This window comes from Nomascus leucogenys, chromosome 8, assembly GCF_006542625.1.
Source record: "Nomascus leucogenys isolate Asia chromosome 8, Asia_NLE_v1, whole genome shotgun sequence".
Classification (NCBI taxonomy): Eukaryota; Metazoa; Chordata; class Mammalia; order Primates; family Hylobatidae; genus Nomascus; species Nomascus leucogenys.
The window spans coordinates 74,459,896-74,486,839 of record NC_044388.1 but is presented as its reverse complement, the minus strand read 5'-3'; the positions used below and the strand labels follow the sequence as shown (position 1 = coordinate 74,486,839).

General features: G+C 42.8%; 3 protein-coding genes across 3 annotated transcripts; 2 read left to right on the top strand and 1 right to left on the bottom strand.

Annotated features, from left to right (window-relative positions):
• Window positions 1-771: 771 nt before the first annotated feature.
• On the bottom strand, window positions 772-26,944 carry LOC100586377. Its single transcript, XM_030818379.1, has 5 exons — window positions 26,509-26,944; window positions 25,426-25,763; window positions 23,182-23,198; window positions 15,055-15,080; window positions 772-1,223 (listed from the first exon to the last, which is right to left on the bottom strand). The coding sequence occupies exons 1-5, from the start codon at window positions 26,913-26,915 to the stop codon at window positions 812-814; spliced, it is 1,200 nt and encodes a 399-aa protein (XP_030674239.1). The 5' UTR covers window positions 26,916-26,944; the 3' UTR covers window positions 772-811.
• On the top strand, window positions 2,929-3,371 carry LOC100587724 (histone H2B type 1-B). Its single transcript, XM_003263245.3, has one exon. It carries the CDS (start codon window positions 2,947-2,949, stop codon window positions 3,325-3,327), a length of 381 nt encoding a protein of 126 aa, XP_003263293.1. The 5' UTR covers window positions 2,929-2,946; the 3' UTR covers window positions 3,328-3,371.
• On the top strand, window positions 16,435-21,596 carry LOC100586706 (histone H3.1-like). Its single transcript, XM_003263242.4, has 2 exons — window positions 16,435-16,793; window positions 21,236-21,596. The coding sequence occupies exons 1-2, from the start codon at window positions 16,447-16,449 to the stop codon at window positions 21,555-21,557; spliced, it is 669 nt and encodes a 222-aa protein (XP_003263290.2). The 5' UTR covers window positions 16,435-16,446; the 3' UTR covers window positions 21,558-21,596.

The following is a 26,944-nucleotide window of genomic DNA, read 5'->3' as shown; positions in this document are numbered from 1 at the left end:
TCATAATTCATATTTACGGTCTGCAGTACTTTTGCATTAATTTTACATTACAGTTTTTAATAGTTTATGAGTTGTAACAGGTTTGATCCCCAGAAAACCTTGATCTACCCCATCAGTTAAATATACTAATATATTTAGAAAATGGATGAAATTAGCATTTAAATACATTTTTAAATACTTATTAAAAGAGGACATGGGTAAAAGAGCTTTGCAGTTGCTACCCTTCATTCTCAAATTCCCTGAATAAGGATGACTGCATAATCTGTGGATGATCGTACGCAAGTCTTGTGTATTTGTTACATAAATCTATTTAGTGGACTTCTGGCAGTGTGTACTGAGGCGTTTCTTCCACCTGAGCTCTGACTCCACTTCCAGTAGCCCAAAATCAATACTGAATTTTGGGGTCAGATACTGTTTTTGTGGACTTTAGTTAACTATAAACACATTGTCCTTATGATAGCTTTAATACTGTCATCAGACCTAAAATTTGTCAGGGGGATTAAAAGGAGTGACGGTGTCGCCAGGAGCCTCTTTCAATATGTAAGCATAAACATATGTACATGTTAAAAAGACAAGACCTCTAGGAACTTAAGAAGGGCAAAAAAGTCACCCAACTTGTTTTCTCACAGTAAAACTGGTTCAAAAGGCCTGATAGACTTGTCTGCAGCTAAGTGTGTAGTTTTCACTACCTTTAAATCCTTTATGTCACCTGGGAATTAAGATGAATAACCGAATTGGTTACAACTGTTTTTAAGTGAAATTTTAAGTGGCTCTGAAAAGAGCCTTTTCAATTAGGAAGAAATAGGCAGACTTATGCCCTTTCCCCACGAATGCGACGTGCCAGCTGGATGTCTTTGGGCATGATGGTGACGCGTTTAGCGTGAATAGCGCACAGATTGGTGTCTTCGAAGAGCCCCACCAGGTAGGCCTCGCAAGCCTCCTGCAGCGCCATCACCGCTGAGCTCTGGAAGCGCAGATCGGTTTTGAAGTCCTGGGCGATTTCTCGCACCAGGCGCTGGAACGGCAGCTTCCGGATCAGCAGCTCGGTGGACTTCTGGTAGCGGCGGATTTCGCGCAAGGCCACGGTGCCGGGCCGATAGCGGTGAGGTTTCTTCACGCCACCGGTGGCCGGAGCACTCTTACGGGCCGCTTTAGTAGCCAGCTGCTTGCGCGGCGCTTTACCGCCGGTGGACTTGCGAGCTGTTTGCTTCGTACGAGCCATTTGCAACGAGAGCACACACAGAAGCGTAGTGAACTGAGATCAAGTGGCCTTTAAATATAGTGAGAAACATTCTGATTGGTCCTGTAATATTTCAAAAGTCCCGCGCGATAAAATCATTGGCTGAAGAGTGACCAGACTGATTGGTTCATTACTAGACAATCTTATTGGATGAGTTGCCCCACCGCCCATCCTGTTCTTTTCGTTTCAGTTATCTGCTGCGACAAACCGTCTAAAATTCTAGCTCATCCAGTCCTAAAGAACAGGGTGCATAACAAAGCATCTAAGGGTTTTTAAAATGTAAATTCCGATTCGGTAAGTTTCAGTGGGACTTGAAATTCTGCATTCCTGACGGCCTCGCAAGTTATCAATGCTGGTGAACACTCACTAAACCACCAGAAACGTTCACTGACTCAAGTCGGGAAATAATGCTTATATTCAGAGAATGAGAATTCCATGCTATTTTGTTACTGGCGAACAGCAAGTTTCCTTGCCCTTTGTTTTCTAAGTCCAAGTCACATTCCCACCGTGCCTGTTCTCAAAATGTCTTATTTCGGTTGGCCTTAAGTTTCACTTTGTATACTCCGAAATGTAGGTTCTAAAGGAAGGTGTTATTTTCTCGAAACTTTTTAATACCATTAGGCTAGGAGGGGCGGTGGCTCACGCCTGTTATCCCAGCATTTTGGGATGGGACGATCGCTAGAGGCCAGGAGTTCAAAACAACCCTGGCTAAAATGGCGAAACCCCGTCTCGCATAAAAATACAAAAACTAGCTGGGCGCGGTAGCAGACGCCTGTAATTCCAAGTACACAAGAGGCTGAGGCATGAGAACCGCGTAAAGCCGCGGGGTGGAGGTTGAAGTGAGCCGATATCGCGCCGCTGCACTCCAGCCTGGGTTACAGAGCGAGACTCTCAAAAATAAACCAATCCGAACGAAAACCAAAAAATATCCGCAACACAAGCAAGTTATCATCCTTTCTTGTGAAACTATGAACTCTGAAAAATGCCATTTCAGGTGTAAGCTACGTCTTCTGATTTGAGTGGAGTTTACTTGACCTCCGCCTTATCGTGACTCTCGGTTATTTTGGCAACAGGACGGCCTGAATATTGCCCAGGACGCCTCCCTGAGCAATAATGACGTTGCCCAGCAGCTTGTTGACCTAGTCGTTGCGAATGGCCAACTGCAAGTGGCGGGGGATGATGCTGCGGGTCTTGTCACGTATGGCGCTGCCCGCCAGCTCTACGATTTCGGCGGCCAGGCACTGTAACTACACCGGGGCGCCGGCTCCGACCGGCTCAGAATAATTGCCCTTTCGAAAAACGACAAAATCTGATCTATTGGAAACTGCAAGCCTGGTAGCGATGAACAAGTTTTTTAGCTCCGTTTTCCACGTCCGAAAATAGCGACCTACGAGAGCAGCTGAAAACTGAACGACGAGCAAACTGAAATGGCGCCAGAACAAATCCTTTTATACAAACCGCAAGGCTGCAATAGGAAGCTATCCTATTGGTCACTTATGTTTTGTGCTTTATCCAATAGAAAAAGATAACATAAATTCCACATTTGCATAAGCCCCACCCCTCACTGAAACCGTGTTTCTTTTGTCCAATCAGAAGTGAGGAATCTTAAACCTTCATTTGAATCTCAGGACTATAAATATATGGGCTCTGAACTGTTCTCTGTGGTGGAGAGTGTTAGTAGCTTTCTATTCTGTTTAGGAATAGCAATGCCTGAACCATCTAAGTCTGCTCCAGCCCCTAAAAAGGGCTCTAAGAAGGCTATCACTAAGGCGCAGAAGAAGGATGGTAAGAAGCGTAAGCGCAGCCGCAAGGAGAGCTATTCTATCTATGTGTACAAGGTTCTGAAGCAGGTCCACCCCGACACCGGCATCTCATCCAAGGCCATGGGGATCATGAATTCCTTCGTCAACGACATCTTCGAGCGCATCGCGGGCGAGGCTTCCCGCCTGGCGCATTACAATAAGCGCTCGACCATCACCTCCAGGGAGATCCAGACGGCTGTGCGCCTGCTGCTGCCTGGGGAGCTGGCTAAGCATGCTGTGTCCGAGGGCACCAAGGCAGTTACCAAGTACACTAGCTCCAAATAAGTGCTTATGTAAGCACCTCCAAACCCAAAGGCTCTTTTCAGAGCCACCTACTTTGTCGCAAGGAGAGCTATAACCACAATTTCTTAAGGTGGTGCTGCTGCTATTCTGTTTCAGTTCTAGAGGATCAACTGAAATGTTAGCGAAGGCAAGTTTTAGAGCCAAGGTAATAACTTGGACGGGGTCGTGCGCGGTGCCTCTCGCCTGGATTGCCCAGTATTTTGGGAGGCCGAGGCGGGCGGATCACTTGAGTTCTGGAGTTCGAGACTAGCCCGGCCAAAGTGGCGAAAGCCCGTCTCTACTAAAAATACAAACGTTAGACGGTCGTGATGGCGCTCTTTCTCATCTGCCTTTAGCAAACTTCTTTGTTCCCCCTGGGTAGGCCTTCGGGTACTATGTCTAATTCCTTTGATAAGGCCACTACTCCCTCCCTGGTCTAGTACAGGAAACTTTGTTTTCTGGATAATGAAACAGGTAATGGAAATCAGGGTATAGTGTTTCTGTAGGGTTCATTAGCCGTTAACCTCTTGTGAGATGCGTGGGAGGGGAGCAGAAAAGTCTAAGCGACAAAAGGGCATTGTAGGCATATTTGCTTCTGCAGCTTGCCTGTGCTGTAAATTCTTACCTCAAGTATTGAGGAAACAGCGAAGTCTGATTTCCCGGGTGCCTTTGTACGGAATATTTCCCGCTCCACAAAATGAAATCGCAGTAGTTATGCGTTATAATTGTTTGTCAATGACAACAGCTATGTAGTTTACATATTTCATGCATCCCAGAAATCCAGATTCCCATTTCCTAGGCCACTTAACGTTCGGATTTCCAGCTCTGCGAGATAACAAAAGGGTTTGGATTTTGTGCCCTTCCCCATCTGGCGCCACTGCAAAGCTTACTAGGAGGGCCCCATTTGGAAAAGAAAACCTTTTTCGAGAAATCCAGGACGCCAAAAACAATATAGCTAAAAAAAAGGCAAGAAGAGCACTAGTTGAGGAGGAAAACTCACTGGGCCAATTCTGGGTCTGGGGCTGGGGGAAGAAATGCAAGAAGAAAAGACAGTTGTTGACTGCACACTAAGTAGGAGGGGGTGGGGGAATCGGAGGGGAGTATTTTCAGCGAATTTATGAGCATTATATGTAGGTGACATTCAGCAGTGTCTTTGGATGAAGAAATAAAGTTTCTCAAACAGTTTTTTTTTGTTTTGAGAAAGGGCCTTGCTCTGTCGGCCAGGTGCCATCATAGCTCACTGCAGCCTCGACTTCCCCAGCTCAAGCTATCCTCTTACTTCAGCCCCTTGAGTAGCTGGGACTACAGAAATGTGCCACCACACCCAGTTAATTTTGTAATTTTTTTGTGGAGGCAAAGGGTCTTACTTTGTTGCCCAGGCTAGTCAAGCGAACTCCTGGGCTCAAGTGATCCTCCCGCCTTGGCCTCCCAAAGTGCTGGGATTATAGGAATGAGTCACCGCACCCGGCCCAGATTTAATTTTTAAGAATCTTTTAAAAGAGGTGCTGGGCCGGGTGTGGTGCAGCTCACGCCTGTAATACCAGCACTTTCGGAGGCCAAGGTGGGAGGATCACTTGAGCCTAGGAACTCAAGACCAGTCTGGGCAACTTAGTGAGACCTTTTGTCTCCACCAAAAATTTAAAAATTAACCACGCCAGGTGGCACATTTCTGTAGTCCCAACTACTGGGGAGGCTGAAGTGGGAGGATCATTTGAGCCTGGAAGGTGGAGGTTGCAGTAAGCTGTGATGGCACAACTGCGCTCCAGTCTGGGTGAGGACAGACCCTGTCTCAAAAATAAAAAATAATCTGAATGCCACACAAAATGTCGTGAACAACTGTAAGTGAAGCACTTCCCATCCTAGTACTGTATATGCAAACTACTGTTGTGAAAGTGACGCTTGGCTTAAAAATCTACATTTTTTTAAATTATAAAACGACCACCTCCCCCAAAAACATTACTAAGGAATTGAGGCTGCAGTTTAAGAAACTGACATTTAGGATCTTTTCCCGGAGAAGTGAGACCTGGTAATACAAGCATTTTCAAAATGAACTTTTGGGCCAGGTGAGGAGCGTCATGCCTGTAATCCCAGCACTTTGGGAGACCTAGTCAGGAAGATCACTTCAGCTCACAATTCGCGACCAGCCTGGGCAACATGGCGAAATCCAGTCTCTACAAAAAATTAGCTGGGCGTGGTGGCATATGCCTATAGTTCCAGCTACTGTAGAGGCTGAGGTGGGAGGATTACTTGAGCCCGGGAGGCAGAGGTTGCAGCAAGCCAAGATCGCGCTGCCACAGCCTGAGCGACAGAATGAGATACGCACCCCCGCCAAAAAAAAACCAGCATGACTCATTAAAAAAAAATTTTAAAAATATGAAGTTTTGAAGTAGAAATTATTTTGTCGTATGTTCTTTCGTAAATTTTTTGCCTGCCTGCCCTTCTTCCTTTGTTACAGAACTCCAACACTTACCCAAAGGTAGCTGTTGGGTCAGGGTTTCTGTACTATAGTCCCTTCTGTGGTGGCCAGAAATATGTTACAGGAGAGAGGTCCCCATCCAGACCCCAACAGAGGGTTCTTGGATCCCGCGCAAGAAAGAGTTCATGGTGAGTCCGCAGTGCAAAGTAAATGCAAGTTTACTAAGAAAGTAAAGTGGTGAAAGGACAGCTACTCCATAGACAGAGCAGGACATTCCCGAAAGTAAGAGGAGGAAGGCATCCACCCTAGGTACAATGCTTGTATATATGGGGAGATGTGCTCTGCTACAGGGGTTTGTGATAAAGGATTAATTTTGTTACTTACTATATTTTGCAAGAATCGACATTATTATCTTTAAATAAAATTAAGAATGCCTTTGTTCTCCAGATATAGGGATATCTGGATACTCCCAAGTCTGAGTCTGTTTAGTAAACATTATTTATTTGTTCCCTTAACCGTAAACATCTAGAAGCTAGGAATGACTGACTTTCTGGGAATGCAGCCCAGAAAGTCTCAGCCTCATTTTCCTAGCCCTCACTTAAAATGGAGTTACTCTGGTTCAAATGACTCTGACACTTTTCTTCTCTTTTTTTCTTCTTTTTTCCTTCCTTTCTTTCTTTTTTATTTTTTATTTTTGAAATCAGAAATCAAGAATACTTGATGTTTTGTCTAAAACAATACCCATAATTGATAAGCCAAAACAAAAACCTAGGTCTTCTAACTCAAAACTAGAATGTTTTGCTGTCTCTGCTGATACTCGGCTGATGGTTAATAGGTAATTAACAAACAAGCCTTCCTATGTCCCCCTCAGTTTATTACCATTAGATCATATGCCTACTGTCAATCATATTAATCCACAACTATGCATTTCACAAAACTTACCATAAAAAGTCACAGGTTTCCCGCTTCCGTCGAGTTTTCATTTCTGAAGGGTCCCATGTAATATAAAACTTAAATACATTTGTTTGCTTTTCTCTTGCTAATCTTTTTTTTTTTTTGTTTTGAAACTGAGCCTTGCTCTGTCACCCAGACTGGAGTGCAATGGCGGGATCTCGGCTCACTGCAACCTCCGCCTCCCAGGTTCAAGAGATTCTACTGCTTCACCCTCCTGAGTAGCTGGGACCACAGGTACATGCCACCATGCCCAGCTAATTTTTGTATTTTTAGTAGAGACAGGGTTTCACCGTGTTAGCCAGGATGTTCTCAATCTCCTTACCTCATGATCCGCCCGCCTCGTCCTGCCAAAGTGCTGGGATTACAGACGTGAGCCACTGCACCTGACCAATCTGTCTTTTTGTAGAGGGGCCTCAAGCATGAACTTACTGATGGGTGAGAAAAAAAGAATTTTCTTTTCCCCTACAATATGAACATTAATTGTAATTTTATCATTCAGGACATTTTGGTGACCAATCTTACAGAAATTTTATCTTGTGCAAGTCTATACAAACCAATACGTAAAGTGAGATTATATTTCACTTTTCTGGTATCCTTTTAAATTAATAAAAGAGATTCTAATGATTATTTTCATTACTGCATTTCATTCTAGGGAAGTAGATAATTGCCCTTTATTCATTGACCTTCCCTTTTTAAAAATTATAAACCATGTTACCATGAAAATGCTTTTCAGTAGTTCTCTACACACAAGATTGCTGTAAGGGCAAAAATAGAGATAGGAATCATGCATCCATTGATATACATATTTTGGTTTTTAATGTATGTTACCAAGTTGCCTCTTGAAAGTCTGTTTACATTCTCACCAACAGGGTGTTTTTTCCTGACATCCACAAATGCTCTTGAACAGTGTGTGTGTTGGTCTGTTCAAATTGAAGACATGAACAATTAAATCTCATTGTTGTTTTTATTTTTAAGACAATTATTATTTGAGACTGTACATTTTGATAATAACATTTCTTCTATTATGGTTTGATTACTCATGATTCTTGCCAAGTTTCTTTTGGGATGTTGCCTTATGTACATTATTTTAAATAGATAGCTCCATGTATTAAAAGATTATTATGTTTTAGGGCTTATGCTATGTCAGTTACATTTCTAAGATTTTTTTTTTTTTTTTTTTTTTTTTTTTGAGACAGAGTTTCGCTCTTGTTGCCCAGGCTGGAGTGCAATGGTGCGATCTCGGCTCACTGCAACCTCCGCCTCCAGGGTTCAAGCAATTCTCCTGCCTCAGCCTCCCCAGTAACTGGGACTACTGGCATGCGCCACCGTGCCTGGCTAATTTTGTATTTTTATTAGAGATGAGGTTTCTCCATGTTGGTCAGACTGGGCTCAAACTCCCGACCTCAGGTGATCCGCCTGCCTCAGCCTCCCAAAGTGCTGGGATTACAGGCATGAGCCACTGGGCCCAGCCACTTTTCTAAGTTCTTTACAAGTATAAATTCATTCAGTCTTCACCAAAACTCAATGAAGTGTGAGTACTATTATTATCATTGTTTTACAGATTAGAACAAGTAATATAGCCACTTACTGAGTTCTATACACTTGGTAATTTTTTTGTTTCGTTGTTCTATCAATTATTGAAGGAGGGGTGTTGAAATCTCTACCTTTAAATCATGTATGTGTCTATTTCTCCTTTTGGTTCTATCAGTTTTTGCTACACATATTTTGCAGTTCTGTTATTTGGTGCATATACATTTAGAATTGCTTGTTTTTCGTATTGGATTGACCCTGTTATCATTATGTAATATCCCTGTCTGTTCCTAGTAATTTTCTTTGCTCTGAAATATACTTATCTGATATATCATCCAAAAGACCACCAGGATGGCCAAAGAGTAGAAAGGAGAGATTTACTGGCGATACTAATTTGCAAGCCAGGAAGAGATGGTCCCAGAACCTGCCAAAATTACTCTCTCTTTGGGGAGAAGGAGCAGGCTGGTTACTTTTATGCTTCATAGGATATATATCACACAATAGAGCCATACATATTCAGCACGTTTGGGGGGGTAGTTATATATATTATGAGGGGTGCCAAGTGCACTCACAATGGATAAACACATGTAACATACCTCCCATGTTCACTTTGAGGTTAAATTTTAGGTTAAGATGAGGTAGAATTTAGGTCTTTACATCAAAAGGTGAACTATAGGAACAAAGACAGTTTACGTGCTGCCTCTATAAGCTGGCTGAAAATGGCTTAAGGTCTACAGTTACATGTAAGAATAGAATGTATGTCAAGGCGGTCCTCTGTCCAATCAGAGTTGTAGTGGCCTGGACTGAAATCAGTTAGGAGGGTTTCTGATAGCTCCTATAGTTAAGGAATTTAGCAAGTGTGAGTTTTTTGGTAGTCTTTGGAATTTAGGAATTTGCCATGCCAGCCAAGCTATGAATGCTCAACCAGTAGGTAACTTTGTTTCCTTAATCTTAGAGTCTGTCTTAGTTGGTATAGGGGCATCTATTTTGGTCTTTCAGATCACAGATATTATTAATACAGATACTCTTGCAGTTTTGGGCTGATGTTTATATGGCTTATCTTTTTTGCAGCCTTTAATTTCAACCTGCGTTATGTTTATATTTGAAGTGAGATTCTTGCAGACAGTGTACAGTTGTGTTTTTTGAGACAGAGTTCACTCTTGTTGTCCAGGCTGGGGTGCAGTGGCACAGTCTCAGCTCACTGCAACCCCCGCCTCCTGGGTTCAAGGGATTCTCCTGCCTCAGCCTCTTGACTAGTTGGGATTACAGCCATGCGCCACCACGCTCGGCTAATTTTTGTATTTTTAGCAGAGACAGGCTTCACCATGTTGCCCAGGCTGGTCTCGAACTCCTGACCTCAAGTGATCCGCCGGCCTCGGCCTCCCAAAGTGCAGGGATTACAGGTGTGAGACCCTGCGCCCAGCCAAACTGTTTTTTATGGGTGTATTTACACCATACACATTTAATGCAATTATTGATATCTTAGGGCTTAAGTTCATGAAGGGTACTGTGGGAACCATAGTCTCCTGGCCCACTAAATGTTTGCCAGAAATCACTGACAAGGCAGATTGATTAATAGGTGAAAAGGCATACCCAATTATCTAACGTGTCTATGTGGGAGCATTCAGAATTAACTACCTAACTTTCCAGTGAGTTATAGACGCTTATATACCATTTTCAGATCACAGAAAGAATTGGGGCTTAGATTCTGGTAAAACAGGTTATGGGAGGCAAAAGAGGTTTGGCTTGCAAAGGTCGCCTTGTTATGTAGGTGAAGCCTCCCTCAGAAAGAATAGATGGTAAATGTTTCTTTTACGATTTTTAAGTGTCAGACTCTCAATCTCTCCTGGATCTGGGGAAAGGTATAGAAAGGGGAGGAGGCATGGCTGCATTAATGGAGATTCTCTACAGATGTAAAATTTTTCCCATTTAAGGCAGCTTTGCAAGCCCATTTCTGCCTGCTGGCCAAGCAGCAGCCATTTCAAAATATGTCATAGAAATATATTTTGGGGTAAAACATTTTGATTTCCTTTAGACTGGTGGCTTTATAAGAAAAGGAAGAGACACCTGAGCTGACACACATACTCTTGCTCTCTCAACATGTTATGATGCTGTAAGAAGGCCCTCACCAGATACTAATGCCATGCCCTTGGCTTCCCAGGTTCTAGAACAGTAGGAAATAAATTTCTTTTCTTTAAAAGTTAGCCAGTGTGTGGTATTCTGTTATAGTATCACAAAATGGACTAAGTAACTACATTATGATCATCTTACATGACTGATCCCTCCTACATCATACACATACACAGGCCACATTTGGAACACTGTTAGAGGTTCCACTGTCCAGTAGAAATGTACTACAAATTATATATATATTTTTAAATTTTTGAATATCTTCAATAGTATATTTTCTTTAACTTTTATAGTCAAAATGTCATTATAACATGTATTCAATATGCATAATTATTAGTGAGATGTTTTACATTCTTTCTTCATACTAAGTGATATGGTTTGGATATTTGTTCCCTCTAAATCTCATGTTGAAATGTAATCTCCGATGTTCAAGTGAAGCCTGGTGAAAGGTTTTTGGATCGTGAGGGTGAACCCCTCATGAAGCACACTCTTCAGGGTAATGAATGGGTTCTCACTTTGAGTTCACAAGAGATCTGGTTCTTTAAAAGAGTGTGACACCTCCCCCATCTCTCTCGCTCAGCTCTCACCATATGATATGCCTACTCCCTCTTCACCTTCCACCATGATTGGAAGTTTCCTGAGGCCTTGCCAGTAGCAGATGCCTGCACCACACCTCCTGCACAGCCTGCACAACCGTGAGCCAAAAATAATTACTTTTCTTTATTAATTAGTCAGTCTCAGGGATTCCCTTATAGTAATGCAAGAACGAACTAACACACTAAGTCTATTTCATATTTACAGAATAGCTCAATCTGAAGTACCCTTTTTCAACTTCACAGTACCTACTTATAGCTAGTGGGCACTGATTTGGAGAGTGTTCAAGGGTGAATTGTATTATGCAATTAAGAGATTTTTTTTATTGTTTTTGCAAACCACAAGGCATCAGATTGTCTTACTTTCTCTGCTCCTGGTGTTGGAGTTGTTATTGGGAAACAACTTATTTTCCTCTTATATTTATATGGAATAAATAACCCCCAATATTTCCCTCCCCAATATCTGCCTTTTGTATGTTTTTTGAAGTTTGAAGGCAAGTGCCTAGAATTTACTGTTTTTGAAGCACTTACTGAAAGGATTGCCATCAAGTTGTTTTGCTAATAGCACATGCCAGGCACTCGTTGGTTTGCCAAATTCAAGGTAACTTGGATGAGAAGAAGAGTTTTTCTCATCCATGGCTCGGTGGAGTATATAGATTACTGATATTGTGACTGGATGTACTCCTGCTTTCTAGTCTGAGTTTTTGAAGCTACCCTTAATCTTGGTTTCAATTTTATCTAGCCCTGTACATATCCAAGGCTCTTTCCAAAATGGTCTACGATTTGTTTAGGAAGTTAGAATATCTGTACCTTCTGACCCATGGTTCCTGACATTTTCTGGGCTTCGAACACATCCAGCATTTTATCGAAGTATTTATCCTTCCTACTTGGCTGGCTTCTTCATTGCCCTCAGGTCTGAATTCAAATGACATTCTCCTGATGAAACTTTCTCTCCTTATTCCTATTCTTTTTTCTTATCTCCTTTATTTTTCTCCATAGCACTCATCACTTATCTCTACATTTTCACTATATATTTACCTTATTGTGCACCTCCCCCTACAAGACAAGTAGCACCCTAAGGAAACAGGTTGTCTGCTTTTTCATTGCTATGCTCCCTGCACCTAGAACACTCTCTGGCACTTAGCAGGTTTTCAGTAAATATATGCTGAACTAATAATGCTGGATATACATCTCCCTCATGAACTCTCTAACTCCTTCTAATTTACAGTGATCAATCTTCTTTTCCATGTGCTTTTGTATGATTTATTGCTCAAAATCTTTATTTTGTGTGCAGAATGTGCACTGCTATGTAATCTTCATGTATGTAAGTCCTCCCTTCTCAGAGCATAATCTCTTTAGGGCAGTATCTGAGATAACTTTTTAACATCTCCATCATGAATCTTGCACCTTTTCAAAGAAAATGAGCCAGTGGTTACTGATGTTTACGGCTATTGTTGAGGGTGAAGATCATTATAATTTTGAAAAGGGAGGTTGAATATTGTGAAGGGAAAGATATCACCAGAGTCAGAAGACTTGGGAATTGGGAAAAGGCAAAAAACAAACTAAAAATGAGCACTTTTAGTCTCCTGACAGTTTCTCTGAATCAAATCCATAGTTCTGTGACAACGTTGGCTTAGAAGCAGATTTTTTTTTTTTTTTTTTTTTTTTTTTTTTTTTTTTTTTTTGAGACGGAGTTTCGCTCTTGCGCAGGCTGGAGTGCAGTGGCATGATCTTGGCTCACTGCAACCTCTGTCTCCAGGGTTCAAGCGATTCTCCTGCTTCAGCCTATGCAGTAGCTGGGATTAACAGGCTCCCACCACCACGCCCAGCTAATTTTTTGTATTTTTAGTAAAGACTGGGGTTTCACCATGTTGGCCAGGCTGGTTACGAACTCCTGTCCTCAAGTGATCTGCCCACCTCGGCCTCCCAAAGTGTTGGGATTACAGGCATGAGCCACCGTGCCCGGCCAAGAGCAGATTTTCTTACACTCATGTTTCTTTTTCCTTCTGCCATCCTGTTTCAGTATAAGTAGACGACAGATAGAAGTAGTAGATACCTCAGAAATTCCTGGAATAATTAATCCACGTTCATCTGTACTCCATCTGCTCCTATCTCATGGAATATAAAAGGAAAAACACCAAGATTTCTCTAGGCAATCTGTCTTGATTTTAGGTTCCTCAACAGGAGAGTCAGGCAATGACTGTAATAATATTGTCCGAGCCAAGGAAAAACTTCCCCTTTGCTCTCCCAAGGTTTATTGAAAATTACTGGCAAAACACAGATTAATTGGAGAAAAGGCATATACCTTTATTTCATCACAATTTTACAGGAGATTTTAGAATTAAGACTGAATGATACAGGGGAAATTGGCCATTTTTATGCTTAGGTTCAACAATATAAACAGCTGTATAGGGTACGATCTAATGCTAACAGAATGAGTGGGGAAGCCCCGCAAGACTTGTCTGTCAAGATTCTTTTTGACCTCTCAGTGCAGCATTCCTTCCTTCTGGTTATCGGACAAGACCCTCTTTTAGAATGGGGGGTCTTATGACCTACAGGCAAACAAGGTAGGTTAGAGTAATATTTTTATGTTTTATGGCTGGCTCTGGGGAAAAGGAGTTTTGGTTTGTATGGCCTACCTTGAGGAGGAATTCTGGTTTCTATGGCTAGCCTTTGGGGAGAATGGGACTTAGAGACAGGAAGGCAGAAGGTCAGAGAAACACTTTTATAATAATAATCCCATTTTGAGTATTTCTGTATTGTGGAATGTTTGTTCTCTCATTTCCTGAAAGATTCCAGAGACTCCTCATTCAGTGTTGTGAAAAAGTTCAGGAAATGCAACTCAAAAATGTGCCACTTTATTATGCTGATTTCTTTGAACTGAGGGCACCTAGGAAACAGTAAATTCAAGGAGGAGCTTTCTCTGAACTCTTCTAATCAAAAATCTCAAAATTAAAAAAAATTCAAAAAGGAATTTAGTTGTTCAGATTCACTTCCCTGGGGAATCTCATCAACCAGAGAAGATTAACTGTATCACAGGAGAGGACACTGGCGGTTAACACCATCTAAACAGACTTTGTCACAGCTGTCACCTATTCTTTGACACACCCATTTATTTTCCTCCCAAATCATATACTCTCCCCTAAGTTGCCTACATCCCCCTTCTCTCTCTTATGAATCAGAGAGCTTATAAGCTTCTACAGTTCACTGGGATTTGGGGTATTCGCTTTTCTTCCCTCCTCCCCCCTTTTTTTTTCTTTGAGACAGTCTTATGGCTTTGTCGCCCACGCTGGAGTATGGTGGCTCTATGTGAGCTCACTGCAACCTCCTCCTCTCGGGTTCAGGCGATCCTCCCACCTCAGCTTCTCGAGTAACTGGAACTACAGGCGTGCACTAACTAGCAAGCTCGGCTTTTTTTTCTTTCCCGTTCCTTTTTTGGTATTTTACTGGAGACAGGGTTTCTCCATGTTGTCCACGCTGGTCTCGAACGCCTGGCCCACCGTCCTCGGCCTCCCAAAGTGCTGGGATTACGGGCATGAGCCACTGCGCCCGATTTGAAGGACCTCTTAAATATCTATTTAGAAATTGGTAGGAGTCCACTCCTTTCCAAAAGCATGACTCACAATCCCGGAAAAACACGAGCAGCTGAAAATCAAAATAACCAGAACAAAACCTCCACTCATGCTTAAAAAAGGTATTTTGACAAAATTCTAATTCGGTAAATTATTAGTAGTATTCAAGTCGAAGGCTCGTCAAGCCAGACTGGGGATTGGGTCAAACATAAACCTTACACCAGACGGAAGCATTACATGCAAATGAAGGATGCAGATTCTGATTTCCCATTGGGTATTTCACATTAGCCAATCGGAGAATTCCCCACAGCCTACCTCCAGTCAGTATAAATACTTCTCTGTCTTCCGTCCTAATGTAGTTTCGTTACATTTTCTTCTGGCCATTTTTTCATCTTATCTGAGGTAGCTATGTCTGGTCGCGGCAAACAAGGCGGCAAAGCTCGTGCCAAGGCTAAGACTCGCTCTTCTCGTGCAGGTTTGCAGTTCCCCGTGGGCCGAGTGCACCGCCTGCTCCGCAAAGGCAACTACTCCGAGCGCGTTGGGGCCGGCGCGCCGGTGTATCTCGCGGCGGTGCTTGAGTACCTGACCGCCGAGATCCTGGAGTTGGCGGGTAATGCGGCCCGTGACAACAAGAAGACCCGTATCATCCCGCGCCACCTGCAATTGGCTATCCGCAACGACGAGGAGCTTAATAAACTTTTGGGGCGTGTGACCATCGCGCAGGGTGGCGTTCTGCCGAATATTCAGGCAGTGCTGCTGCCCAAGAAGACTGAGAGCCATCATAAGGCCAAGGGAAAGTGAAGTGTTAACGTTTCATACACTGCTGTTATCTGTCAGCAGACGAAATCAGGCTAACAACAAAGGCTCTTTTCAGAGCCACCTACGATTTCCATTAAAGGAGCTGTTGTGCTTTAGATTATGCCGCCCATAAGGATGTTTTTGAGGTGTTTTTAATGGTTTTGAGTGTGGCACTTTTAGTAATTTGTCCTGCAGAAATTAGATCCATAGAAACCCCAGGAACTCTAGGTATGTGGGAGAAGTGCCATGCAGCACGAAAAACATGTTTACAGGGGTGATTCATGTTAAGTTTCACACACGGTAGTTACTGCATTTTAGAGGAAAGAAATTACACCCATAAGTGCATTCCTAGCTATTTTTAATGGAAGTGTTAAAACCCGCATACCCCACACGTTAAAAGTTTGAAAATGTCATACCATTTGCTGTAGCAATTGATGGCATACACAATTGAGAGCATACACATTACCACTGAACATTTGAGTATGTATTTCCCAAAATAAGGAGCTTTTTCCAGTTTGGGGATGTTTTGCTTTGTTTTGAGGTGGAGTCTGCCTCTGTAGCCCAAGCTGGAGTGCAGCGGCGTGAAAACAGCTCACTGTAACCTCGAACTCGGGCTCAAGCGATCCTCTTGACAGCCTTCCGAGTAGCTGGGATTACAGGCGAGAGCCGCCACGCCCGGCCAAGAGCATTTTTCCAATTGCCCACACTTCTTATGCCACGCCCAGGAAAATATCATTTTAAATAAAGCGCATATGCAAATTTCCCTAATCGTCTCCGATATTCTCTGATTTCTTTTTTATATTTTAACTAGAAACAATTGGAGGTTTCCGCGTTGTTTTGTGTGGTTGTAAATTTTAAGACTTTAGGAAGCTTTTCCAGTACAAGACTTGTCCACAGCGGATATAGCAGCTAAGGGGTTAACAAAATGACGTCAGAGTAGCTACGGTAATGGGCAGGAGCCCCTCTCAATCTGCAACCAGGCACAGAGATGGACCAATCCAAGAAGGGCGCGGGGATTTTTGAATTTTCTTGGGTCCAATAGTTGGTGGTCTGACTCTATAAAAGAAGAGTAGCTGTTTCCTTCTCCTCCACAGACGTCTCTGCAGGCAAGCTTTTCTGTTTGTTTGCTATGGCTCGTACTAAACAGACAGCTCGCAAGTCCACCGGCGGCAAAGCGCCGCGCAAGCAGCTGGCTACCAAGGCTGCTCGCAAGAGTGCGCCGGCTACCGGCGGCGTGAAAAAACCTCACCGCTACCGCCCGGGCACTGTGGCTCTGCGCGAGATCCGCCGCTACCAGAAGTCGACCGAGCTGCTGATCCGGAAGCTGCCGTTCCAGCGTCTAGTGCGAGAAATCGCCCAGGACTTCAAGACCGATCTTCGCTTCCAGAGCTCAGCGGTGATGGCGTTGCAGGAGGCTTGCGAGGCCTACTTGGTAGGGCTCTTTGAGGACACAAACCTTTGCGCCATCCATGCCAAGCGCGTGACTATTATGCCCAAGGATATCCAGCTCGCTCGCCGCATTCGCGGAGAGAGAGCGTAGACGTAAAGTTGCTTTTTGATTAGTATTAAAACCCAAAGGCTCTTTTCAGAGCCACCCAATTATTCCAACGAAAGTAGCTGTGACAATTACGTTTTTGTTGTAACAGAACAAACTTCTAAGGACCCCCAGAAAGCGTTAGACCATGTTCTTAAAGTTCTTTAACAGAAATACGATTTGATCAGTTTTGCGTGTAGGCTGTTTCTAACCTTAAAGGTGCTATTAGGAGAGAAGCTGTATAAGTCCACTATCATTCAGGCCTCTAGCTTGCTATGATTAGCATTTTTCTAAACAACTTTGTAGGACTAAGAATGTAAGGGAAAAATCTGGTAAGTAACTGGCGCTTACTAGGCATTTTTGCAAAGCTTTGAAAAGATTGGAAAGTTGAATCTTGTGAGTTCCAATGTCTTCCTCAAAATGCTTAGAAGGATTTTCTCAGCTCAATACATAGTCCCCTAGGTTTTCTCATATATTGTATATATATATACTTTTAAATTCATTTGGCTGTTCACATTAACCTGAAATTTGTTCTGGTGCAAAATGTGAGGCAGGGATCTAACTGGCTCTCTCATTTTATCCATAGCTAGCTACCAACTTTAAATCTGTCAGTCTGTCGACCAAGCATAATTTAATCCCTTATATATGAATTATTTTATATGTGTGGCTTTGCTTGTAAATAGTCTAGCTGCTTGCATTGCTTTGTCTCCTCTAGGACTATGCACCATGACATGCCACATTTTTTTTTTTCAGTAGTTCTTGCCTGTAGTTAACTATTAAAATCTAGAATTTACAAGTTTTAACCATTTTCTTTCTGTTGATCTTGCTTTTCGGTTTTTTGGAGGTTGGGGATTGAGTACTGGAAGAAAATTTATAGGGATGGGAATACTGTATGTAAACAGAAGTAATATTTACTGTAAAATTTTAATATTTTATGATTGTAGTTTTTTTATCATATAGCTTTTACATTACATTTTACAAACTAACTTTAGAACAACCACAGAATGTCCAACATTAAAACTACTAATTCCAAAGACCTTGCCTCACATTCTTTTTTACAATAAATATTTTTTACACCTAACATTCTTTCTTGGCCTACATCTAGAATGTAAATTGATGTGCCATACTAAAATCACCTGACCAACTGTCAACAACAAATCACACACACAAAAGATTAAATTTGAATTGCATCGTTTACTTAAATTCATTTGTGTTCCAGCTTTTAATAAAGCAGTTTTTGGTTTATAAAGTAGTATTTGCATTTTAAAAACTATGAAAATGAATATGTCTGTGTTTTATGTTTCGTTTTTCTTGACTCTTATACAAGCGACTCTACCTGGCATAGACATTTGTTATCCATAGAGTATGTTAGAGATGCCAGTGGACTTGGTCTATGCCAAGGTGACTACCCACAAGCTCTGGGCCCAGCTGAAGGTCAAGTATTTTCTTTCCAGTTATAGGTGTGCTGGATCTGATGTATAGTGCTTGACTTTTTATATTTTCTTCATCTGTAGGAAACAAAGGTGTTGGAGGTACTGGGTCTGACGAATAGCATAAAAGAAAAAAGTGACATTACTGTCTGAGGATCAGATGGACAGCGGGTGGTAGCTCAGTCCAGCTGTTCACTCCCTCACTTACATTCTTTGCCCCCCTCCTCAACAGAACAAGGATTCTGCTGTAACTCTTCATTTACAGTTGATATTTTAAAATTAACGAATGGATGAAATTCTCATTTGTGAAAGAAAATTTATTGAGCATTTTGTATTTGTGAGTAGTGCAAACATGTTAATATTATATTAAGAATCTATTGTTTTGTATTAGAGGAGTAATTAAGGTGAGATTGGAGACAAAAGGGGTGTTGTTTGCAGAACATACCATCCAAAAATAGACCACTGTGGGATCAGGATTCTTTTGAGCTAAAGGCACTTCAAAAACAGCAATTTTAAGGGAATTCTTCTAACCTTTTCTTTCTGAAAACAGGAGATAAAAGTTCCAATGTGAAAAATGCTCTCCTTGTACCAGGAGAAAAGAAATATTCTTCAGCACAGAGTCATAGATGAGATAACTCTGCACAAACACAGCAGGGAGTCATAGCCGAGAGACTTCTATACACAAACAAACCTTGTTAAAATAATATTTTCCTTTAATCTCCTCATATGGTTTACTTTCCCACAATTGCCTCTCTTTAACTTAATGTGAAAGCATTTAGCTTTTGCCATTTCTTTGGGTCTTCACTTTTTCATGAGGGTTCTCCTGTCCCATAAAATTTACATTAAATACATTTGTATGCTTTCATTCTGCTAATCTGTTTTATGGCAAATTAATTATCAGGTCCAGTTGGAGACCCTAACAGAGTAGAGGTAAAATTTTGCCTCCCTACAACATAGAGATTGTGTGCATTAAATGTTGATTGTTCCCAGTTGTTCAGTTTGTCAGGCCTCTGAGCCCAAGCTAAGCCATCATATCCCCTGTGACCTGCACGTATGCATCTAGATGGCCTGAAGTAACTGAAGAATCACAAAAGAAGTGAAAACGGCCTGTTCCTGCCTTAACTGATGACATTACCTTGTGAAATTCCTTCTCCTGGCTCATCCTGACTCAAAAGCTCCCTCACTGAGCACCTTGTGACCCCCACCCCTGCCAGCCAGAGAACAAACCCCTTTGACTGTAATTTTCCACTATCTACCCAAATCTTATAAAATGGCCCCACCCCTATCTCCCTTCGCTGACTGTTTTCGGACTCAGCCCGCCTGCACCCAGGTGGAATAAACAGCCTTGTTGCTCACACAAACCCTATTTGGTGGTCCCTTCACACGGACGCGCCTGAGACAGTTTAACAGGGTTTTTCCTGCCCAGTCACGACAAAGTGATGTTATGCTGCAGGCTGAAGTTTACAGCTAATGCTGTTGAAGTCTAAAATCAGTTTTGGTTTGTTAGATTTGGATGAGACGGCTAAGATTCTCAGAGAAAGAAGTCAAGTTTGGGGTGCCTTTTTCAGACTTAAAAATTTAGCAGTAGCCCTTGCAGTTTTTCCAATAGAAGTGATTTACGAATGTTTTCAGGAAATTTAAAACAACAGTGAGAACCGTGTGTGGAGATTTGAACTACACTCCAGGCTTAGCTATAGGAAAGCACAAAGGCTGCTATTGTATTGCACCTTGGAAAAGAGAACAAAGGAATATTTTCGGACAATTTTAACATGTCACATATGAAAAGCAAAACAGAATCTGTCAACACCTTTTACGTTATTACAGGCTGTGATTTTAAAAAAACAATCCTTACTAATACATACATAGTTGCTGCTAGCGATATAGTGTTGGGAGTAAAAACACGGAAGTGAGAGTTCAGGACGATATCCCAACTGTGAGCAGATTTTTTAAGTAGTAACATCTAAAATTAAACCATATTATGTAATATTTATTTCTTTTCCACAGTCTCTTTTCTCATGCCTCGTTCACATTAGCTAATTAAAAGTCCCCTGAGTATCATCATAACCCGATTTACAGATGAAGGCACGGTTGCAATGAGCTCACAATCACCCTCTTCTGAACGAGACAGTACAGTGTGAAAGATAGCAAAACTCCACCTCCATCCTCTTAGGGCTCTGGCTGGACCAGCAAATTAAATTAATATAAAATGGATTAACAGGAGAAAGGTATATGCATTTATTTAACACAGGTTTTACGTGACACAGGTGCTCTCGTAAGGTAATGAAGGCCCAAAAAAGCAGTTAGCTACTTATATAATGAATTGGACAATTAGTAAAATGTAAAAATGCGCTAAAGCAAAGGGATTTAGGCTAGAATATATAATTGTGTAGAGAAGGGACCAGCAAGGGCTAGTGCAAGGTTTGTACAGAATTCTCTTGGCCTCAGCCTCCCATCCTTGAGAAGAATGTTGCTTTTTTTAAAGTACAGTGAGAACATCTTTCATATAAGAATTTCACCTACTGCTTCTAAGAAACAGGTCAACTTTCAAGTAAACATAAGGCCAGAGTGATCGTTTCAAGCCTGCTCTTTCGAGTACCTTTAAATAGTGAATATGTCTTCAAGCACTTGAAAGACTTAAAAAGTTTACCACTCTGGCATATTAATGAAAGCCCTTAATATAAGCCCTTACTAAAATTCTCAGTCGAGGGTATAAATTCACTTTCAAATAGTAGTGTCGTAAACGGGAGGGAAAAACTAAAGGGATTAAAAAGTGAAACTATTGTGTTCTCCCTCGCAGTCCTTAGGTAACTGCCCCGCGAGGGGCGGAGCGAAGAGTGAGGCAGCAACGCCTCCTTATTCTCGCTCCCGCTTTCAGTTCTCAATAAGGTCCGATGCTCGTGTATAAATGCTCGTGGCTTGCTGTGTTTTCGCACAGCTGGTTTCTTTGTTCTAAGCTGTTTAGCGATGTCTGGTCGCGGCAAAGGTGGTAAAGGTTTGGGTAAAGGAGGTGCCAAGCGCCACCGAAAAGTGCTGCGGGATAATATCCAAGGCATTACCAAGCCAGCTATTCGGCGCCTTGCTAGGCGTGGTGGGGTTAAACGAATCTCTGGTTTGATTTATGAGGAGACTCGTGGTGTTCTGAAGGTATTTTTGGAGAACGTGATTCGGGACGCCGTGACCTACACGGAGCACGCCAAGCGCAAGACTGTCACTGCTATGGATGTGGTTTACGCGCTCAAGCGTCAAGGACGCACTCTGTACGGCTTCGGCGGTTAATCTTTTCGTCGGTTTCCTCCCAATGGCCCTTTTCAGGGCCGCCCACTCCCTCTCAGAAAGAGCTGTGATTGTATTCTTTCGGATGGTAACATCTTAATAGCTTTACTCGGCTGCTTTGCCTAGTGTGTGGACCTATTATAAGCCAGTTGGAAGAGACCAGGTTCTTTGTTTTGAGTGGCTGCTAAAGCAGAAGTCTGCTAAGCAGAAAAGGTCTCTGGGATAAGTGACCTATGAACTTCAATGCTACAGTTTTGACATCACGCAACTTAACCGTGCAGCGCGAGTCCGATAAATGAGTCCTCGGCTTTTTAGTTTTAAAGACATTGCATTATTTGTGAGAGAGCCTAAGATGCTAGCCGCCTGCAACTGAGTAGGTGGGTTAAAATAGATGTCAGGTGTTTTCCCAGGCGTATCTGACAAGCAACGACCGCCAAAGCTGTACTTTTAGCCTCCGTAGTAACACCTGCCGTCCTTAACCGCCCCCTGCCCGTAGCGCCAGAAGCCTTTACTTTCATTTCTAGTTGAGCTTGGCGTCCTGCTGAGTGACGTCACCTCTCCCTTCCCTGGAGGTTAAAGCTGCTTTGCTATTTTCAGTCCTCAGGCTGGAGGCTCTCCTAAGCAGGCTGCCTACGCAGTTTGTAAATTCCCACTTAGTAGACTAAGGGAGTCTGTTTTATAAATAAGGACTCAAATTTCCTCTGACTCCGAGGTCCGTGGCAGTAGCTATAAGATGGAAGCTCCTCTGATGTAAGATTCTTAGATGACTTGCATCTTCACTGTACGTGTGAACCCAATAGTCTTCTATTCCTGCCTTAAATTGTAAATTCCAAAACTGATTTAATTGTGAAAGTTTCAAACTGTACGACCTAGGAAGTGTTTCAAAGTTAGGTGACCAGATTTTTAGAAGCCAGCCAAATATTCAGCATCTTTGATTTAATAACAGAAATATATTGATGGCTACTTCAGAAAAAAAATCAACTTTGTTGTCTGGTTACTTTGCTAACAAGCCTCTCCTGACAGGAGGATATAGTGAACAGGCAGTTGAATAAGTGAGTTCAGGTGAGAGGTCTGAGCTGGAGATAAAAATGTGGGAGTCATCAGCAGATAAATAAATGCTGAGACCAGATGAGATGGCTAAAAACTGAAACATAATGTAGTGCAGCATTGTTTGTAATAGTAAATGAGTGGGAACTGTAAAGTTTTCATCAGAAAGGACTAGAGTGTGATCTGTATATCCATAAAATAGAGTATGTCTCTACACAGCCCTACTAAAGAATGAGAAAGCTGTACTCCACTACATACTCTGGTGTACTCTGGCTCAGTTCTTGGACTTTTCTTGGCTAACTCAACTAGCCTCACCACTTACATGCTCTGTGCTCTGTGAAATAGTTTGTTCAAGAGAACACCACGGCCTAGCTGTAAGTGCCACGTTAACTTCTAGCAATGTCAAAGCCTGTGATAGCGGCAGCTTCCGGCTGTTTCTCATTCCCAGGATGCCTAACCACCTCTTCAAATTCTATCAATTTGCTTCCACCCACTTCAAGCTTCAGAACGAAACATAAAGCTTAAGAAAAATAGGCCCGGCACGGTGGCTCACGCCTGTAATCCCAGCACTTTGGAAAGCTGAGGTGGGTGCGTCACCTGGGGTCAGGGGTTCGAGACCAGCCTGGCCAATATTGTGAAACCCCATCTCTACTGAAAAAAAAAAAAAAAAAGCTGGGCATGGTTGCGGACGACTGTAATCCCAGCTACTCGGGAGGGTGAGACAGGAGAATAGCTTGAACTCGGGAGGCAGAAGTTGCAGTGAGTTGAGATCATGCTGTTACACTTAGGCCTGGGTAGACGAGTGAAAATGTCTCTAAATAAATGTTTGCAATTATAAACCATCTCCCTGACTTTAAAACTCTAGACTCATATACAACTGCGTATTTGATGTATCTATTTGAATATCTAATGGGCATCTCAAACTTGTCCAAAATAAGTATGTTTATACATAAACACCAAGTCTGTTCTTCCTCTGATATTTGTCACGTCAATCAATAGAACTCCATTCTTCAAGCAGCTTGAGCCAGGAATTGTGCAATGTTGTTTGTCCTGAGCTTCTTACAACTTTCATCCAATGCAGTCAGCTCTGTTGAAAATCAATCAGAATACCTTTCATTGTTTTCTTTGCTGCTTCTCTAGGAGCAAGCTGCCATGGCGGTTTGTCTGAATGACCACAGTGACCCCAAACTGATCTTTGTTTTCACTTTTAATCCCCCTGTCATACAGTTTTTTTCTATCCAGCATCAACAGTGATCCTTTTTGAAGGTATTATGTCCACTGTCTGCTGAAAACATTCTACTGGCTTTCCATCACCTTCATAATAAAAGCCAGCATCCTTATCATAGCCTTACAAGTAAGATGACCAACCATTACAGTTTGCCTGAATCTCGGGTTTCTCAGGGTGTAGGACTTTCAGTGCTGAAACTTAGAAAGTTCCAAGCAAACTAGGGTGAGTTGCTCAACCTACTTAGGAGTCCCTACTAGATCTGTACTCTGGCTACCCTCTGACCTCATTCTCTTCGGAGTTCTTTCTCTTCACTGACCTCCTTGCTGTTTCTGGAATGGACCAAGCATTTCCAGCATCAGCACCTTTATATTTATTCTTTTTCCCTAGAAGGGTCTTGTCCTGGATATCTGAAATAGCTCTAGATCTCATTTCATTCAAGCCTCTCCTCAAATACCAACCTTAAGAAAGAGACCTCCCATAATCATCCTTTGTAAAATAATAAGCTTTTCTGCTCATTTAGCATGTATATATAGCTGACTATCCTCAATAGCATATATATATATAACATTTCCCCACCTATAACTATATATGTAACAATATATTTAACAAAAAATACATATGTGAATATTTACTCAGATGAGAGTAAGATATTTCCCTATCAGCTAACCTCAAGTTCACATCCCTTTTCCAGCTGAGTTCTGAAGCTAGATGTACTTAACTGGAACACATAACTGCATCAGGAACATCCTTTAAAACTATGGCTACAATGGCTTGCCTGGACAAATCCCAGGCTTCCAGGTTTAGCACAGGTGGCCCTTCACAGACCAACATTGCCTATGCTACCAACCTCATGTCCTGCCACCCTGCTTGCATCATTTCTCTCTCTGCATATATAAAAATATATGTGCATGTATATAACCAGCTTTATTGATTATTTAATATACCACAAAATTTGCCCACTTTAGCTACAATTCAATGAATTTTACCATGTTTCCTTAGTTGTACAACCATCATCACAATTTAATTTCAGAATATTTCTATCATCCAAATTTCCATTTCTACGTAAAGGAAAAAAAAAAAGGCAAACTGCTGAAGGCCGCGTTAACACTGAAAAAGGTGACTTTTCTCTCTAAAACAGATTTTAATCTCCCCTGAATTCAGTGTTCTGGGTATTCCAGGAGTCTGAATGGGGTTTCAATTTTCAGGGTCTTTTCAATAGAGGCAAATTGTATTGGTGGCGATAAATTTAGTATTGCTCTCAGTACATGATTGAGGGATACTTAAATGTCTCATTTAATAATCCCTAAAAAAGATTTTTTTTTTTTTTCCTGAAACAGGGTTTTATCGTTTCTCAATAAGCTTCTTAGCTTCCCCTCCGGCTCTCTGGCTTGCCTCAGGAAATATTAGCTCCCGTTAATCTTTCCTTTTTAGGATGTCAGCTCAGTATCATTCATGTTAATTATACATTGAGCTTCTTGGCTTAATGGATACAGTTCTTCTTTTGTTTAGTTGGGCGGCCCTGAAAAGGGCCTTTGGTTCAGAAATGCAAGCTGTGGAGAAATCAGCAACCTTAACCGCCAAAGCCGTAAAGGGTGCGTCCCTGGCGCTTGAGCGCGTAGACCACGTCCATGGCAGTGACCGTCTTGCGCTTGGCGTGCTCCGTATAGGTGACAGCGTCACGGATCACATTCTCCAAGAACACCTTGAGCACCCCGCGAGTCTCCTCGTAGATCAGACCAGAGATCCGCTTCACACCGCCACGCCGGGCCAGACGCCGGATGGCCGGCTTGGTGATGCCCTGGATGTTGTCACGCAACACCTTGCGGTGGCGCTTGGCACCCCCCTTACCCAAACCCTTCCCGCCCTTACCACGTCCAGACATGACTTCCCAAGAAGTGAACCAAGAGCAAGTGAGAGAGAATAGGGGAACTGATCTTTATATATCTACGTTACCCCTTCCCCCACCTCCAGCGGACACTGAGAATGAAAAGCGCGCAGGCGGGAAATGTGACGCCTACAGTCCCCTCCCTTAACCCCTCCTCCAAGCCCCAAGAAATGGCGGGAGCAGCGATTGGGGGAGGGTGGGGAGACGGGGGTGGGACCAAGCTGGCTTGACCAATGGCCTTTATTTTCTTAACAGAGCTACAGGCTTTGAGGAACTGGGTTAAGAATTAAACGTAAACCCATTCTGACTCCAGAACTATTTTAAGTCGATTTTTTTTTTTTTTTTTTTTTAACTGAATCTCGCAGTCGCCCAGCCTGTAGTACATTAGCGCAATCTCGATTCGCTGAAACCTCTACCTCTCAGGTTCAAGGGTTTCTCCTGCCTCAGCCTCCCGAGTGTAGCTGGGATTACAGGCGCTCGCCATCGCGCCCGGCGTGTTTTTGTATTTTTCGTAGAGACGGGGTTCGGCCATGTTGGCCAGGCTGATCCCGAACTCCTGATCTCTGATCCGCCCGCCTCAGCCTCCCAAAAAGCTTGCATCACAGCCGTGAGTCACCGCGACCGGCCGAAATCGAACGATTTTGTAAGCCTTCAGTGGTGAGCATTAAAACGAAAAGTGCTCCCGATGCATTCCCTTTTGTCTTAAGTTGACTTCTTACAGCTACTTTACTTGAAAAGGTGGTGGCTCTGAAAAGAGCCTTTGATTGGACCGTCAAAGCTGCCAGAGTAATCACGCCCGCTCTCCGCGGATGCGGCGGGCGAGCTGGATGTCCTTGGGCATGATAGTGACGCGCTTGGCATGGATGGCGCACAGGTTGGTGTCCTCAAACAGCCCCACCAAGTAGGCCTCGCACGCCTCCTGCAGAGCCATCACAGCGGAGCTCTGGAAACGCAAGTCTGTTTTAAAGTCCTGCGCAATCTCGCGCACCAGGCGCTGGAAAGGTAGTTTACGAATGAGCAGTTCAGTGGACTTCTGATAACGGCGGATCTCGCGCAGAGCCACAGTGCCGGGCCGGTAGCGGTGGGGCTTTTTCACGCCGCCGGTAGCCGGAGCGCTCTTGCGGGCTGCTTTAGTGGCCAGCTGTTTGCGTGGCGCCTTGCCACCAGTAGACTTCCGAGCAGTCTGCTTAGTGCGAGCCATGACAGAAAGAGAGCACAACGCAATACCCG

Bases quoted from the DNA above. Each gene is read 5' to 3' on its own strand.
- LOC100586706 (XM_003263242.4), top strand. From the start codon at position 16,447: ATGGCTCGTACTAAACAGACAGCTCGCAAGTCCACCGGCGGCAAAGCG. The intron at 16,794-21,235 runs GCGCGTGACTAT...CTTTGTTCTAAG, and splicing joins CTTTGCGCCATCCATGCCAA to CTGTTTAGCGATGTCTGGTC.
- LOC100587724 (XM_003263245.3), top strand. From the start codon at position 2,947: ATGCCTGAACCATCTAAGTCTGCTCCAGCCCCTAAAAAGGGCTCTAAG.
- LOC100586377 (XM_030818379.1), bottom strand. From the start codon at position 26,915: ATGGCTCGCACTAAGCAGACTGCTCGGAAGTCTACTGGTGGCAAGGCG. The intron at 25,764-26,508 runs GTGATTACTCTG...AGATATATAAAG, and splicing joins CGCATCCGCGGAGAGCGGGC to ATCAGTTCCCCTATTCTCTC. The intron at 1,224-15,054 runs GCTCGGAGTAGT...GCTCTCGTTGCA, and splicing joins CGGCGCGCCGGCCCCAACGC to AATGGCTCGTACGAAGCAAA.